At 39.2% G+C, this 18,273-nt stretch overlaps 2 protein-coding genes across 4 annotated transcripts in view; one reads left to right on the top strand and one right to left on the bottom strand.

Moving 5' to 3' along the window:
- The window catches only part of UBE2R2 (ubiquitin conjugating enzyme E2 R2), a 92,914-nt gene extending 79,256 nt beyond the window's left edge, over positions 1-13,658 (top strand). The window contains exons 3-5 of one of the 2 annotated variants that reach the window (XM_037151587.2): positions 1,918-2,015; positions 10,648-10,782; positions 12,670-13,658. In XM_037151587.2, coding sequence (XP_037007482.1) covers positions 1,918-2,015; positions 10,648-10,782; positions 12,670-12,886 — 450 coding nt within the window. In that variant the 3' untranslated portion in view covers positions 12,887-13,658. The remainder of the gene's footprint in view (positions 1-1,917; positions 2,016-10,647; positions 10,783-12,669) is intronic. The other variant, XM_037151588.2, reaches the window with a different exon arrangement.
- Positions 13,659-15,602: 1,944 nt separating this feature from the next.
- The window catches only part of UBAP2 (ubiquitin associated protein 2), a 137,741-nt gene continuing 135,070 nt past the window's right edge, over positions 15,603-18,273 (bottom strand). For both annotated transcript variants that reach the window (XM_037151589.2, XM_053656165.1), the window contains one exon: positions 15,603-18,264. In XM_037151589.2, coding sequence (XP_037007484.2) covers positions 18,169-18,264 — 96 coding nt within the window. In that variant the 3' untranslated portion in view covers positions 15,603-18,168. The remainder of the gene's footprint in view (positions 18,265-18,273) is intronic.

Here is an 18,273-nt window from a genome sequence, read left to right as displayed (position 1 = left end):
GAATGTGGGTGGCCTTTAGAAACTAGGAGGGACAAGGAGAGGGATTCTTAATGCCCCCAGGAAGTTTAGCTCTGTTAGAGCAGTGGCAGGCTTTGACTTAGAAAACTGAAGAAGAATAAATTTGAGTTGTTTCAGGCCACTGAATTTGTGGTAATTCATTACAATAGCAGTAAAAAGCAAGTACAACTACCCAAGTATATTTTATCCTATCTTTTCTGATGTTGGTTTATTTCTACAGGCAAACTCATGTCCAGATTTCCTTTGGGTTGTTTAAAATTGTACTTATTATTTAGGGCCCATGTCAAAGTTCCTCAACCACTACGGTTTTCATTCTTCCATACCACCTCTCAGGTGTCTGCTGTCCAGATACACCTGGTTTCTCTCTCTCTCCTGGTTTCTATCATGCTCTTTCACTTTTCTCATGGCATCTGACAATAATAGAGGTTGGGTTTTTTTAAAGTTTTTTTTTTTTTTTTTTTTTATAGAGAGGGCAACTGAGGGAGAAAGAAAGGGAGAGAGAGAAGCATCGATGTGAGAGAGAAACACAGATCAGGCCCTCACACATGTGCCCCAACTGGGACCAAACTTACCACCTAGGCATGTGCCCCAGCCTGGAAATGAACCGACCTTTGCTTCCTGGGATGACACCTAGCCAACTGAGCCATACCAGTCAGGGCTAGTAACAATAATAGAGTTTAGAATGTAAAAAGTTCTGTTATCTCAATATGGTTGTATATCTGTGTGTATCTAAATCTGGGTTGTAAATACAAGAATTTTACACATTATATAGTTACACCTCTACTTTTTTGGCTGGTATGGCTCAGTGGATTGAGCTCCAGCCTATGAACCATAAAGTTGCCACTTTGGTTTCCTGTCAGGGCACATGCCTGGGTTGCACACAAGGTCCCCAGTCGAGATACGTAGGAGAAGCAGCCAGTTGGTGTTTCTCTCACATCAGTATTTCTCTCCCTCTTTCCCCCTTCCTTCCCCTCTCTCTACAAATAAATAAATACATAAGTAAAATCTTTTTTTTTAAAGTTTGAATCTTTCATTTTACAGATCAAGAGATAGGTGACTGTCTAACACAGTCTTTTCTGTTGAACAGCAGTCTATTTTCACATATGGTAAGCAATCCATGTGTTTGACTTAAATGCACCTGTGGATTAGGTCCTATAATTTAAATTTACAAACCAGCCCTGGCTAGTTTGGGCTCAACTGATTGGAGCATTGTCCCATAAACCTGAAAGTTTGCAGGCTTGATCACTGGTTGGGGCACATAACAGCAGCAACTGATTGACGTTTCTTTCTCAAGTTGATGTTTCTCTCTCTACCCCCTCCTTTCCCCTCTCTCTAAAATTAATAAGCGTGTCCTTGGGTGAGGATGAAGAAATTTACAAACCAAAATATTAAAATCATAGTGGTGAGTTCTTTTATCACGTATACTGAAGGAGTTATAATTAAGTTGTCGGGAGGTGTATTTTTCAGTTTATATAAATCGTACTCATTGAAACCAGTGATGGGTATTAAAGGTGATTATAGCATTTCTATGCAGTTTTAAGCAAGGACAGATTTTTTTCTTTTTACCTTTTTTATGTGCAGTTTGTATCTGACAATAGAGATATTAAGTTGTTTCCCAAGACTCTTGGAACATGATTTATCAAGTTTGTTTCTGATTTTTTAGAAGCATAGTGTTACAGACTTACTGTGTTTCTTTTTTAACTAAGAAATATATCTTGGAGATTGGTCAGTTAATATTTATAATACAAAAAATGTTCAACTCTTTAACATTGATTCCAAATGTGAAAAGAAAGCAGAATTGTTTTCTAATGATAAGAAACCAAGTTTTGTAGGAGAAGAAATTTTAGTCCCTTTTTTATGTCATATTTTTGAGTACTGAATGTGGTTTGTGTCTTGTAGAATGGAGATGTATGCATTTCAATTCTTCATCCGCCTGTGGATGACCCACAGAGTGGTGAACTGCCCTCCGAAAGGTGGAATCCTACTCAAAATGTCAGGTAAGGGGTTAATAAGAAATAATCTGGTTTTTGAGTGGTTCTAAGAGTGGGTACTATTTTTTAGCAAGTACAAAAGAATCCGTTTTTTATATTTGGTTATTTTGTCTTTCATTAGAGCTTTAAGTAGCATGTATACATCATTTTGAAGTTTTTTTTATGAAACAGTAATGCATATGTTACTCATTTCTCAGTGTTTACTTGGGGAGAAATTTTCTAGTCTGAATCCTTCCTCTTAAATTGTTTGAAGTTACATTTGACTTGGATCTCATGACTTCCGTGTTTGGATTGGTTGCTTTATTCTATGATTCTTACTACTTTTTGCAGAAAAGACTTTACAAACTAAAAATTGACTTTACATGCTTCTTTTAAAACAAGCTTCCATTATTCATTGTTTTTTCTTTATTTTATGTATATATGTGGATGTTTCTTATGATTTGGAAGGCTTGTGTATTTCTTCTGATTGTCTTTATATAATACTTGAAAAATTTTGTTTGATAGCCTTATATTCCTTTAATATTTTTGTACAATAAAATAAGTAATAGATATTCTTTAATTACTTGTGATAATAAGGCTTAGTTAAGTTTACCTCTGTATTGAATTATTTTAGTAGTATACAGTTGATTAAAAGCAATATAAGTTTATTATACTTTTGATATATTTTTACATTTAATAATTATAATGAAACAAATTTTTAATCAGATCAGTAGACATTTTCAGTTAGTTCATGTATCCATGAATAATTATTATTATGCTAGAATGAGGCAGAATACAGCTTGGATTTTATATAAATGAATAATATGCCTTATATGTACTAAATGTATATTAGATGCAATTAGTGGGACACCTTATTTCTGTATGACAATGGAATAAATAGAACAGTCAAACCAAGTCCTTTTAATTCCTCTGGGTTATCTGGCAAAAATCACATTGATCTATTGTCAGTCTTTTCCAAAAAATAAGTTTTGTTGAGATATAATTTCCATACTCTACAATTGCCTCATTTTAAGTGTATTGAGTCATAGGTGTATTAACTCAAAGTATTGTCTAAACATTACCACAGTTAAGTTTAGAAGATTTTTATCATCCCTAAGAAACTTACACCTGTTGGCATTTGTACTCCATTATCCTTCAGCCCCATCCCACCCTTCTACCTAGGAAACCACCAGTCTGTTTCCTGTCTCTGTGGGTTTACCTATTCTGGGCATTTCCTGTGAATGGAATCTTACAATATTGTAGTATTTTATGTCTTGCTTCCTGAACTTAGCTTAATGCTTTACTGTATCCAGTATCATACTTTATTCCTTTTTATAGCTGAATAATATTCGATTGAAAGTTTATACCACAATTTGTTTATCCATTCATTGGTTGATGGACATTTGGGATATTTCTTTTGCAATTATGAATAATGCCTCAAAGAACATTAGGTATAAGTTTTGACATGTACTCATGTATTTGTTTTCTTGGATATATACCTGAGAATGAACTTGCTGGGTCATATGGTAGCTCAGTGTTTTAATTTTCTGAGGGACTGCCAGCATGGGTTTTTTTTGCTGCACGAAGTAGTACATTCCCACCAAGGAGCGTGTGAGAATGCCAGTTTCTTCAGGGCTTCATGAGCACATATTGTCTGTGCTTTTTAAATTATACTCATTCTAATGGGTGGATGTGGTATCTCATTGTGGTTTTGTTATTACTATTATTTTTTATACACTTAAAATCTTAGAACAGTTTTAGATATTCAGAAAAACTGTGAAGAAAGTATAGATAATTTCCATATACCCTGAAACTGCCAATTTTATTTATCAACATCTAACATTAGTGTGGGGCGATTTATTATAATTAGTAAGCCAATACTGATACATTATTTTAACCGAAGACCCCATACTCTTTCACATTTCCTTAGTTTTTACCTACTGTCATTTTTCTGCTCCAGAATTCCATGAAAGATGCATTGTATTTAATAGGCATATCTCCTTAGGCAACTGTGACAGTTTCTTAGACTTTCCTTGTTTTGGATTAATTACCTTGACAATTTTGAGGAGTACCGATCAGGTATTTTATAGAATGCCCCCCAACTGGTATTTCTGTATTGCTTTTCTGATGATTAGATTTGGGTAATGAGTGGAGGGGAGGAAAGCCACTAAAGTAAAAATACAGTTGATGGACTCTTGAACAATATGGTTTTAGCTCAAGGGCCCAGTAATAGTAGATATTTTTTCAATAAATACACATTTGGCCCTTTGTAAATAAATATACATTTATACATTTCAATAAGTATACATTTGGCCCTGGGCTTTGCACCCACAGAGTCAAGCAACCACAGCTCAAAAACAGTATTTTGGGGAATTTGCAGATGGGAGGGTCAACTATATGCGTTCATTGTTCTACACCATTTTACATAAGGGATTTGAGCATTCACAGATTTGCATATATGCAGGGGAATATCCTGGTATCAGTCCTTCACCAGGGATACACAGGGATGTTGAGGGATACACAGTTTAAGTTTTAGGAGTGTCAAAAGTTACATGCGGATTATGACTGTCCAGGGATCAGCGCACCTGTAGCCTGTGTTCAAGGGTCAGCTGTACATTTTCATTATATCATTTCAAGGGTACGTATATTACCAGTGTGATTTATCACTGTTGGTACTAACATTTTATACCTGGTTGAGATTCTGTGTTTAGGGTTTCTCTTCTAAGTTATTCTTTCCCCCTGTTTCCATCTGTACTCTTTGGAAGGAAGAAAGTCAAGGGTAAAGCTCACACTTTAAGGAGTGGGGAATTGTATCTTCTAGAGAACAGGATATCTGTATAAATTATTTCAAATTCTTCTCCACAGAATATTGGTCTATTTTCCCCTGTTTATTTATTGAGTAAATAATTTTGTTGATCATTTTTAATGACCTGAAAGCTAGTAACTTGATTAGGATCTCCACTTTTGTCAAAAGCAAAGAATTGAAAGAGCTAGGCTTAGGAACCCTTCAGGACATCTTGAAACGTTTCAACATCTGAATTATAGGGGTACCAGAAGGGGAAGAGGAACAGCCATGAGTGGAAAACTTTCTCGAACAAATAATAAAAGAGAACTTCCCCAGTCTGGCTAAGGAAATAGACTTCCAGGAAATCCAGGAAGCTCAAAGAGTCCCAAAGAAGTTGGACCCAAGAAGGAACACACCAAGGCACATCATCATTACATTAGCTAAGATTCTAGAAGCAGCAAGAGATAAGGGGACAGTCACCTACAAAGGAGTTCTCATCAGACTGTCAGTGGATTTCTCAAAAGAGACCTTACAGGCGAGAAGGGGCTGGAAAGAAGTATTCCAAGTCATGAAATCCAAAGACCTACATCCAAGATTGATATATACAGCAAAGCTTTCATTTAGAATGGAAGGACAGATAAAGTGTTTCTCAGATAAGATCAAACTCAAGGAGTTCATCATCACCAAGCCCTTATTATATGAAGTGTTAAAGGGACTTACCTAAGAAAAAGAAGATAAAAAATATGAATAGTGAAAGGACAGCAAATTCACAGTTATTAACAACCACACCTAAAACAAAAGCAAACTAAGAGGACAGGTAGATCAAGAGTGAACCATAGAAATGAAGATCCCATGGAGGGTTATCAACAGGGGAGTGGGAGGAGGAGAAGGGGAGAGAAGGCATAGAAAATAAGTAGCATAGATGGTGGGGAGAAAATAGATAGGGGAGAGGGCAAGAATAGTATGGGAAATATAGAATCTAAAGAACTTGAGACACATGGTCATAAACTAAAGGGGGGGCCATGGGTGGAGGAGGGGATGTGCAGGGTGGAGGGGGATGAAGGGGAAATAGAGCAACTGTAATGGCATAGTCAATAAAATATATATATTTTTAAAAAACCAAAAGCTTTCTGGCTTGCACCAGGATTTCTTACCCAGTTCTTACCACGTTGTTTGTTTCACACTTTCTGGGATGTATATACCAAAGGGTCTGTCTGTTCAAGACATATCAAATAAATTATTGATTATGCTCATTACTCATATATTTTGGTACCTTGTTCAATCCAATATACTTAGGAAGTATTGAGAAAATAGGTACAGGGCGGGGCAAAAGTAAGTTTATAGTTGTAAGTACATGAAACACTGTTTATTCTTATCTTTTTACTATATTATTTCTCACACGAGCAACTGTAAGCCCACTTTTGCCCATACCTGTATTATAATGAGACCTTCATTCCTACCACATGTTCTCAGGGATATGTCAGTCAACAGCAGCTTCAGCACTGCATAGCAGGAACTGTTCAATTTGTTAGTTGTTCTACCAGCATAAAGAAAAACTGTTTGTAATCTGTGACCCATTAAGCTACCACATTTTCGTAGTTATAACACTTCTTTGCCACAATGTCCTCTTTAAATTCTTCTCCCATCTTGAAAACATGTAAAGAGGTCTAAGTTTTAACTGGGTCATCTTTTGGTGGTACTGGTTCGTCTTTTGAAATAGTGTAAATGAGAGATTAAAAAAACTCAGGTCAACTAGGAGGGTTCGGCAGTGGGTTTCACTTCTGTATACATCAATTTCAGTTAAATTATGCTAGGCCTGTAAAACCTAAGAATCGCAGTCGATTACCATCTTTCTCTTTCTGCATCTCCATCTATGTATATGAATGTGTATATTTTTAAGAACCAAGTAAATTTAGGTTTTTAAGAGTGAACCCTTTCTACTTCACACACTGCTTAGAGAAGGTATATGCATACACTGGAGGGAAAATGCCCATCTTTAATTCTGCAAAATTCTAAACTTTTCCTTCTTAGTTTCCAGGCAGCCCATAAGCCACATCTTACTTTGTTGTGTGTGCTAGGGGCAGGCCCAACTCACTGAGTATGTACAAAGGGGCAAATAACAGTGTTGCCCATTTTGTCAGAGGTCTCTAATTCTGATTTCCTAGCTCCCTGAAATGCTTCTTAAGTTTTGTTTTTAAACATGTCTTAGCTCTGAAGTACTTTACAGCTTGCTAGTTTGCTGTTTGCGTGTGTGTGTGATTAGTTGGCCTTCATTTTCTTTGGGTGCTCTTACTGTTTACAACCTAATTTTTTATTCAAAATAAGATAGCCATATCATCTGTCAAAGAAACAACAGTAAAAGGTCTCAAGCAGGAACCTGAAGGCTTGTATAGAGTGCTTTAGCCTGTCCCTTTGTCTGTGCTTCCATTCTTCTCTCAGTACTTCTCTACTCTCTGAAAACTTGTACCACAGTTTCTTGCATGGCTTAAAGCAGGAGTGGAGGGAGGTCAGCTCTGTGAATGGTGGTGGTTATGGGAATTGTGCAGTAAGTTGAAAACACTTAAGAACTCTAAGTTTTATCCCAAATTCTTAGTGGTTTAGGTCTGTTCTGTATCGTAACACGTTAAACACTTGCACCGCTGGATTTGGACAACAAGGCCTGATCCTCCATACCCACATTGAGCGTGGCAGCGGTGCTTTTCATTGTGGGAATTGAGATCATGGGGATGGGACCTCAGAGTTCATTTGCTAATTCAGGAAATTTATATCCAGGTACCACCAGACTGTCTAAATGGACAAATGCATCTCTCAGTTACTAAAAAGCAGAGCTTCACGGGGAGCTGTGAATTTATATGGACAGAATGAAACTAAGAAAGAGTGTATGTTGTTTCCTTGATCCCTTCCCCTTTGTTCATAATCTGCAGGAAAACAATCCCTTTAATGGGCTTAAGTAACCTCTTCATTGATAGTTTCATCATTTGTTTGGTCTTTCTGTTTTCACCTACTGTTAACCTTCTCCACCTTCTGCTGTTTTCTCTTCTGGGGGGTAAAAAGTAAATAAAGATTCTAAAACACTTAGTGAAAGTAACAAAAAATGATGACAAAAAGCATATTTTGTACATTCTGACAGTACTGTCTTAGCAGTTTAGTTTTTCCATTCTTTGAAAGCAGGATAAATAATACGTATCTTGCAGAGTTTACCATGCTATAGTTGTAATGCCCGTGTTAAATTATTTTGGTATAACTAATAGACATTTTAAACTGTGTACAACATTTTCTCCAAACCTTTTCCAGTCATGGTACTTACAAAAAAATGAAATGATAGTAATTTGTATATCATAGTGTAGTAAAGTGAAGATGCTTTTTTGGCCAGAAGTTGTTTCAGAGGCTCAAGTTATCGCAAGGCTGACCCACCTTATTGATGAGGGAATGAATACAGATATCATTAACTTGTAATCCATCCACTACATACTGGTTGGGAAATTTTGAATAGGATATTGCTTTTGAATTGCATTAGTAATCTTTGAGGAAAAAAAGATCAATTCTGTTTTGCTCTGTGTTGGCCTTGTTATTAGGCAGGCTTTCATCACTTGGTGACCAAGACAGCCACCTACTCTGTGCTTCCCACACTCAAACTAGAATAAAAGTTCCTTCTGCTGTTAGGTTAGAAAAATGGCGGTTCCCACCAGGGATATGATTGCCCCAGCTTGGGTCACATGCATATCCCCAAACCAGTCATCATGACAAGGTGGATGGAATCACTAGCTGGGATGTCTTCTGTTGTGGGTTCAAGTAGGCTGTTCGTATGGTGTGGCATTGTGCTAGGGGAAGATTAACCCCACCGGAACCAATGGAATGGAATCTTCATCCCCCACCCCCCCCAAAAATAAAAGAGTCTGCTTTCCAGATGAAGGGAAGAAGGGAGAATGTGCTGGGTTAACTATTGTCGCAGTCCACTGTCATAACTGACACTTCTGAAAGCATCATGGAGTTTAAGAGTGTATGGAGGTAGAAGTGAGCTCGTTTTTGGTTGAAGTTTATGATTTACTATTGAAAAAATTGTATTTCACAATATAGTATTTTAATAATATACACAAACTGTAAATCAACTGGGTGAACTCTTGGGGAAAATTCCCTAATTAAATTAACATAGTTCATGTAGACATGTGGCTATTTAAAAATGTTAGTGTTAAATATTCAGTTCCTCAGTTGCACAAGCTACCTTTCAAAGAGCTCAATGGCCACATGTAGCTAGTGGTTACCATATTGGGTAATACGGATGATACATCCCCACCATCACAGAAAGGTGGAAGGATATACAGAGCTGAACTAGACCATTATAGCTGTTTTTTTGTACCATGCTTTCTTCTTATCCTGCTTCTTGCTAACAGGTTTTGTATGTTTTCTTCTGAAGCAGCCTTTATGGAATTGTCTGCTTATGTTTTTCTCTTGCTTCTTAGGCTGTTCTGTCAATCCATTTCCCATTTAGCTGTGATGAGCTAAATGTAATTATTGGAGAAATCCAGAAGAATCTTGGCAGGAAGGGGAAGTTATTTCAAACCTAATAGAAAAGTGTGTGTGTGTGTGTGTGTGTGTGTGTGTGTGTGTGTGTGTGTGTGTGAGTGAGAGAGAGAGAGAGAGAGAGAGAGAGAGATTGATTTTAACTACATATTTGTTAAAGTGCCTTTGTCATAATTTTGTATACTCACCTAACTCTTCACCCTTTTTAGGAAAAGATTTCATCAAATCAAATATCAGTTGCTTGGTTTTCTCCCTTTATTTTTTGCTTGGAGCCAGGAACAAAAAGCTCTTTTGCAATAACACAATCTATAAGCTCTCATCAATGAGAAAAAGTAGAAAAACTTGCTTTTTCTTCCCATTTTTCTTCTTATGTTCATGCACATAGCTTTTAGGGTGGGGGGTCAGAATAATTTGGAGCATATTGTGCTCTTTTGGTTATTTTAATCTAATTGAAACTTTATTACTCATTTGTATCTGTGAGTGAGAATGTATCTCCCATGAGAGAGATGTATATCTATGTCATTCGTTATTATATATCCAACATCTTACTTGGTGCCTCTGGCACCTAGGAAGTGCTAGTAAAAAACAATTTTTGTTTTAATTCAAAAAATGTTTATTGATTTGAGAGAGAAACATCAGTGTGAGAGAAGCATCGATTGGTTGCCTCTCCTATGTGCACCGTCGGGGTGGAACCTGCACCGAGGTATGTGCCCTGACCAGTCATCAAACCCCCAGCCTTTTGCTGTATGGGACAGTGCTCCAACCAATAGAGCTACACTGGCCAGGGCAGTTCTTGGTAAAAATTTCTGAATAAAGATTTCTGTTATTGAGACTAGTTTTTCCCACACTAGCCTGCTGTTTAACTCTGTCTTCTTCCCTTAAAAAAAAATGGAAAAGAAATATATTTGTATGTAATAAGTGTTTTTAGATTGCCTAAGCAGCCATGACCAGAAATAGGTATATAGAATAGCATCTTTTTACCTTCTCTTGTGAAAGAATTCCCTGGAAGCTAAATATTTTTTTGCTTTTTCCTATTGCACTTAACTTGTCATTTTTAAACTGTTATTTGAAAGTCCTCTAGATCTCTACTTTTTGCAGATTGGAACATGTAGCCAGTTGAGACAGTGCCTTCTGCAGTTTCATGCCCAGCAACGTGATCTCATGCTAGACTCACATGTTTCCTCTGCTTTTTGTCTCTTGGTCAGCCTAGCCTGCTGAGTATTGAAAACAAAATTCTATGACACTGTATTTCCATTTCCCTAAGGTCTCAAAATGGTAGTCTTAAATTTAAAAGAATACTTTGAATCCTGTGGATATAAGTATTTGTAGCTGACCCTTTTTTCCTGTTTCCAGGACTATACTGTTAAGTGTAATCTCATTGCTTAATGAGCCCAACACCTTCTCCCCAGCCAATGTGGATGCTTCAGTTATGTTCAGGAAATGGAGGGACAGTAAAGGAAAAGACAAAGAATATGCTGAAATCATTAGGTAAGGTGGTTTGATTAGGTCTTTGGTTTGATTAGTAACTTCAAGTCCTTATACTTAGAACCAAATATCCTAGAGCCAGGGGTTTAAATTGAACTTCATTGTCTACTCAATTTCTCTGTTAGATTTATTGTTTGGGAAGAGCGTGTGCCTTTTGAGAAAACATATACTACAAGATAATGCAGTAAATCTGATTTCCTGGGAACCAAAATTAGGTTCTGAGCCAGTCAAGTTTGCAAACTCTCCCTTGTAATCATTTTGGGGATGATTATATTGTTCTGGGCTTTCAGCATGTCCGTTAAGTATAGCAAGTACCCAAGGTATTCCAGATATTCCAGGTACTTTTGTTTTCAAAAATTTTATTAACGAAGCCCTATTATTTATTGGCCCTTTGGACCATAGTAGCAAATCATCTTCTGGGTATCATTTCTCTGCCCTAGAATAAGAATCTTGAGACTTGGAATCTACTCCTACGCCACCCTTCATGTGACCCTTTTATCAGTTAACTTTGGGGATCTTTAGTTTTTCTGTGTAAAAGGAAATAAAAGTAAAAAGTATTAGGCTCTTGATACTTTCCTGAGTAGGACAAAATTTTCATAACAGTACCCAAGAATTGGTACTTCAATTACAGTAAATTCCATTCCCCTGAATACAATGCGTTTTTTTATATACCCTTAAAATAGAGTTCCAAGGGCAGTTCTAGCAAGTTATGTGCATAGTTTAGTAAGCACCAAAATTTTTACAATAGGTCTCCTCTCTATAAATTTAGTCAGCATGATACAAATGAGGAAAATAAAAGTAAAGGAGATAGTGGTAAGTAGGATAATGTGAAGGAGTGATGAGATGGCTGTTTTAAATTGGGTCTTCAGAACAAGCCACAAGTAAGGTGATACTTGTGACAAGAATAATGACAAACAAAAACAAGCAATGAAATGCTTCTCATCTGATAGCTGAATAATGTAGATTAGCTGTTCTCAGTTTTGCGCCCACTGGAAACACCTTTAGAACCATCCCTCCCTAATCCTTAGTCATTTGATGAGATTACAGGGATAGAATCTAGACACCTGTTTTGTATCAGACACCAAGGTGACTGTTATAGACCAAAGACCGAAGATATTAATGTAAATAGTGAGGGCCTGTAGAGGAGCAGGAGTGGTTGAAAATTCAAGATAAGAATGCTTCATAAAACAGGATTGGAGCCCAGTATTCAAGGAAAGGTAGGATTTAGTGAGTGAATAATGCCTAAATATTCCTGAGATGTTTGTATTCTTCGTATTTCTTAATTTAGGGGTTCATTTTACTTAATTCACATTTATTATGCACCAGCCTGTGTCATGTACTCTACTAAGTCATTAAGCTGTATTGTCTTTATTCCTGGGAACCTCACGCTTAGCAAATAGGTGACCATATGAGTGCAGCTGTAGAAGCGTAAGGTAACAGTAGGAAGAAATATGTGCTGCTATGGAATTCTTAGAGATAATGCCTCATAAATAAGAATTTTTACAGTAAAGGGGGGAAGGAAAAGGCCTCTTCAGGGAGACAGAACCATGATTGCTAAACACAGGTGTTTAACAGCTGGGCACATCAATTCTGATTTGGGAAGTAATGGGAAATTAAGAGACCTCAATCAGGTCTTAAAAAAAATCCAAGTGAGATAACTAGGAGAAAAAAAATGTGAGATATGCTGTTTTTCAAAAGGTCATAGTCTCTTTCAGGATGGCACCTGAGTCTGAGATCAGCTTTTGGTGTAGTAGAGGCTCTCACATGCTTTCAGGCAGGTACTAAAAGTTTAGAAGTCTGAGTCATAAGAATCTTGATTATTTAGAAATGCTAATTTTTAAATTCATCTTCAAGACATACTTACATAAACTATCCTCCTCCTCCCTCCAGGAAACAGGTTTCAGCCACTAAAGCCGAAGCAGAAAAAGACGGAGTGAAAGTCCCCACAACCCTGGCGGAATACTGCATCAAAACTAAAGTGCCTTCCAATGACAACAGCTCAGATTTGCTTTATGACTTGTATGACGACGACATTGATGATGAAGATGAGGAGGAGGAAGATGCCGACTGTTACGACGATGACGATTCTGGGAATGAGGAGTCGTGACGTGCTCCTTCAAGAAGCCCCTGTACTGCCCTGCCATCTCAGGCCAAAGGGAGGGGAGCAATGGGGACCTAGCAGTGGCCCCTCAGCAAAAACCTATCACAGGGGGTGGGGAAAACAAACACGGCTCCTGCTGACTCCCCTTATGGATCTCAGTTTGCTCCTTTTTATGGACCTCTTAATGGAGAGAAGGTAATCCTCCACAGAATGTCTGAATTCTTGCATTCTTTACCCTTCCATCACTGTATTGATTTTTTTCCCCCTTCGGACCCAAACCCCTGCCTCACTTCGTCTCCACAAAGTGTTCACAGCAAAACATGTTTGGTCTGTTTTTAGATTCTTGAAGAATTAAATAGTCTTTCATCAAGATGTTTAATGTGATTAAAGCTGGGAACCCATTGGGAGTTCACAAGTACTGCATATGCTGGTAGCAAAAGAAAATGGGGGGAAAAAACGTAAAAATCCCACAGAACAAACTTTAGAAAAAATTGCCAAGGTTTAGCTGCTCCATTTACATTAGTGTGCGTGCATTTGTTCAACCCCATGGTGGTGAATTTTCTTTCTTTCTCGTTTTAAAAGTCCGGGGTATGGTGGGCATCAGGGACTCTGTGCGAAGACTGATGAAATGTGTTCCTAAGGGCACAGAGCTCCTTCAGCTTCCAGGAAATCATCCTAACGCAGAGGCCTCAGCTGCTCTGAGGATAGAAATCAGATTTTGGTTTTTGAAATCAATTGGGATCTAAAGCTTGAAATAAATATTCATACTTTGCATAGACCTGAGCACTTGATTGCTATTTATTTTAAAGGCAGAGCTCCCCCCCCCCAAAAAAAAGTGGGGAAAGAGTGGGGATTAGTGTGTTTGTGTGTGTGTGGAGTCTTAGTGATGGCAACAAAGAATTAAAAATCACTATGCCAATTTTGGTTGATGCTGCTGGGGGGAACAAAGTAAAAACTACTGGTGACCACTGTTGGGAGAGAGAACATGTTTTATATATTTAAAAAGGCCTTTCCCTCAAAGATAGACTCTCACCATGAGGATTTCTTTAACTAGCCAGCCAGTTTTAATTACTCAGTATTAATAATAGGTGCATGTATTAAGATTTTTGTTTCCATTGAGCTAGTGATAACTGTGGATATATGTGAGACATGAGTGACTGGTTTACCTTTGGATGTGACCTGGACTTTGCTCTCCTTTCAATATACTCTGGCTGTGGAGCGCAAGCAGAAGTTGTGCATGGAGCTTGCCCTGGGCTTGTTTTGACACTTCTGGCAGGGCCGAGGGAGTTGGCAGCAGGCAGTGTCTGGGTGATGCTAGAGCTTCTTGCCATGCAATTGCTGCAGCTTTGATTTTTCTTGGTCTCAGTCATGTGTTTGTCAATCAGTTCTGAGATCCGTCAGCCTTCACCAACCAGGGACTTCAGAACTTGATGGTGATTTTTGTTTCTTATGGGAGTTGGCCAGTTCATACAAGAGCAGTGTTCTTTCAGTGGGGAAAATCATTAAACTGTAAAATCACAGGTTTTGGAAGGAAAATACAGCAAAGACCAACTATAATCCTATTGCAGATCCCCATGCACTAATGTCAACTCCTTTTCTTCAGATCTTTAGCTCAGAAAGAACAAAAGGGTTGATGAAGGACAGGGTAGGATGGATTCTAGAACAGAGTAGGTGATGCTTACTTCCTTAGCTCCTCCTTCCTTTCTGATCTCAGGGTTTTCATTAGCTCTTCAAACTCTCCAAACGTTTGCTAATTCCCAGCAACTCTCTGGCCTCTGAAGTTTGATCTAATACTGAGAATATTTAATGCGCTTAGGTTCAAGATCCCCATGGGGCCAGGGGTACTTGCACCCTTGAATTTAGTGACTCCAGTCAGTTTCAGAAAACAGCAGTTCTCTATGACAAAATAGACTGCAGACTTTGCTAAGAAGGATCATCCTTCTTAGACTTCCCATGCTTCTTAAGTAATGTTTCCAAATAACCAGCAAACCTCCTGGAGCCCAGTGTCTCATAATGCTGATTACCCCCCACCCACCACCCCCAGAGACACACGCACACGCGCGTGTTTACAGCTGGTAGCTTGGTCTAACTCTATCAGAGCCCTAAAATTAAGCTTTTCCCTTACTGCTAAAGCATCTCTTTCCCAGGGCAGGCCAGGCATCTTGGCATATGTGGGAGGTGCTATGCTGCCCAGCCCTGTTCCATTAGGCCCTGTTGGCCTGTTGCACGTTGACTCAGGGAGCCAGAGAGCCAGGTGGAGGTTGAACCTCTCAGCCCTTTGGGGTGTCACTATTTAAGGCTGGGTTTGTGTCTGATAAGAGTACAATCAGAAAAGACTGGGGTATGTTGATTTGCAAGCAGGTAGACATTCTTTCTGATGGCTCACACTGACTTATAAAATCCAGATGCTGGTTCCAGAGCTCTGTCTTGAGCACATATCCTGTGGCAAAAGAAAATGAGCTTGTAACTTTCTTTTCAGCAGTTGAGCTCTCAGGCTGGAAGCTTGTGGTCATTTGGTATAACAAGCTCAAGTCCTGCATTTTTAGATTCCTTTTGATTCTAGTGGAGGCCTCTCTGGGTGCTCTTCAGGTCTATGTTTCTTGAGGCTGGGTGGAGAAAATATAGTATCATGATTCCGTTGTTGCTTCTCAAAGTCTTCCCCTTTCTATTTCATGTCATTCCAGAGTTCTTTTCCAAGCCAGACGGGTTTTTTTCTTCCCCCTTTTCCTTTTTTTTGGTAGTATCTCCTTTCCTCTTCCCTGGTAATTATTTGTTTATTTGCTATCCTCCTCCCTGGTAATTGTTAATTTGCTACTTCCTTATTTTGGGGACACTTATAGTAAGAGACTGAAGGGGAAAATGTGTAGTTCTCTGCTGAAAATTAACTCTCCACCCCTCCTCCCATCCTGATTTTTTTAAAAAAGTTTACATTTACAAAAAGATTCAGATGCAATTTTCAACTCTTCTGAAACCAGCAGGTCACACCTGACTCAATAGTTTTCTTAGCTGAAATTGTAGGTGTTTTTCTTCAGTTTAACTTATGAGAAAAGAATATCTGATGCATTTTGTGTTGAACTTCCCCTTTAGTGGTTTATTTTGTCTTTTTCTGCCCATCTGTCTACTAATAAAATGTGAAATAAAATATACCTGTATTGCTACTTCCCCATGGGATGACCCTCTTTTTTTTCCTTTTGTTAAAATTAAAGGTGGTCTCAGTATTTCTGCTGTTCCCTTTGCAGATTATGCCCAGGACTCAGCTGATAAACAACAAAAACCAACTCTGGCTGACCTGCCTTTCATGACATTCAGTTCAGTTCACCTTGCAGAATATTCCCAGTCCTTACCTAGCTTTAAGAAAGGTTATTAAAGACACAGCCATTTGTTAACCGTAATTCTGAAATAGGGCACAATCTGCCAGCACAAGTAGGTCAGTGGAAGGGATGGAGAGGTGCTCCACTGCCCTCCTTAGAAGGGCATTTGTTTTCACTGTCACGTACCTTGCAAACTTCCTGCTGATAAAAGCAAGGATCAAGCAAGAGATCACAGTTTAATAAAAGTTCCCATTTAGTTTCAGTTGTGGACACTTACCTGTTATTTTTAAAAGCCGAGATCCCAAGCTGTGGATTAACAGCAGTGCATGTCCAATATGATGAAATGACCATTGAGGCGAAGGCAGAAAAGGTAGAGTGGCCCTGGGCTGGTTTTAGCATATTGATTTGACCAATACTTGACTTGAAGCAGTACTCATTTTATTTACTTATTACTAAGTCTGAGTTGCTAGCCAGATTGTAGAATAGTTGTGCCTCAGACAAATAGTGAAAGCCACCTCCTGCCAGACACACAGGAATAGTTTATGACCCTGGCTCCTCTGTGCCTGGTGGCCTGGAAGTAATAGGACTGGACTAGTTCAGGGGGAATCAGAATCCTGGTCCCAGGTGGATGGTTTCGTGTGATTATCTGGAGCATATATTTAGCCCGGGATCCGCTTACCCACTTCATACCACCCTGGCTCCTTAGTCACCTGTTCCACCACAGACCTGACTGTCAGACAAGACTGATTGATTGGTTGATGTTAGCTGTTCAAACATATGCCTAGAACCATGTTGGTAATTATTACCTTTGGTCTTTGGGAAAGAAATTACCCTGCTCTGGCGTTCTTGCTGATGGAATCTGTGCGAGACTGCAAAGTTGACTCTGATAAGCACTTCCTGTGCCTGTCAGGAGCTTTTGCTGTCTTTTCAGCTATATCATTTATCGTCCACTCCCTGGATGCTGACTGGGGCCAAGGCAAGAGAAGGGCCAAGCAAAGAAAGGAATACTGATTTAAGCCTTCACAAACTGTTGTCAGGAAGATTGTGACCACGTGAGCTCTTCTTCAGCCCTGTGGAGTCCGAGAGTCCCTGGAACCATAATGAAGACAGCCTCGACCCTGGGCTATCCTTTATCACACCACACAGAGACTGTGCATGCTCTCAGAACTTTATTAGGTGGACTTTGGGCAAAAGAGAAAACCCCTGAAGCAGTTGCCCACCTGGTTCAGGACAACTGGAATTAGAGGAGCCTTTGCATGGAGACGTGCTCTCACGGAGCATATCTTTGATTTTTTTTACAAGGGGAGCTGACTGGCTGAACATCTCTGAGCACAAAATCAATTATTAAAATGGTCAACCAGAGGAAGGCAAGTCTTTGGGGGACAAGACTAGACCAGAAGCAGATGCTCCTGCTCTGTGTGCCAGTTGGATGTTGTGGGGGGGGTGTCTGCTATTCCTAGATCAAGATTTGGCAGGAGGGAAACATGACGATGACTAAAGGACCAGTTTCTCCATAAGAGGGGTAAAGTAATTACACAGGAAAGAAAACTCAAATAATGGTTTACAAGGGCACGAGATAAGTCTTGATTCTTCATTGGTACCTGACCCCTTTTTTTACCCAACTGCCTTAATCCAGCCTTTCCAAACACTGCCCCTAGCAACCTCCTGGCAGAGGGGCTATGTGGAAGGCTTGAAGGCAGAGGGGGCAAGGGGACTTATTTTGCTATAGTGAAAGGGGCTTGAGTGGGCAGCAGCACCTGCAACTCTTCCACTTCCCCCAAGATTTGTCACATTTACAAATACATACATAAATACATTACATACAAGCAAGTCTGGGAGGGAGGCTCCCCGCAGAGGCTGGGCTGACATACACGTCTCAGGAATTCTAGGAAAGGGTGCTGTGCTCCCAAAAATGGGCTCCATGTGTTCTCTCCTGCCCAGGGCAAGCCCTCCCCCAGCCCACCCACTCTTAAGGGTTCAGTTTGTCCAGTACGGAGAGTTGCCGTAGGTAGGTTTAGAGGCTTGTGACTTGGGCTGCAAGGAGCTGGGCTGGCTGCGCTGACCCGAGCCACTCTGAGAAAG

The sequence above is a fragment of the Artibeus jamaicensis genome, unplaced genomic scaffold (assembly GCF_021234435.1).
Source record: "Artibeus jamaicensis isolate MK-2021 breed Jamaican fruit bat unplaced genomic scaffold, CSHL_Jam_final scaffold_1964, whole genome shotgun sequence".
Taxonomy (NCBI): Eukaryota; Metazoa; Chordata; class Mammalia; order Chiroptera; family Phyllostomidae; genus Artibeus; species Artibeus jamaicensis.
Note: the sequence above shows the minus strand (reverse complement) of the source record. Positions and strands in the feature narration are given on the sequence as shown.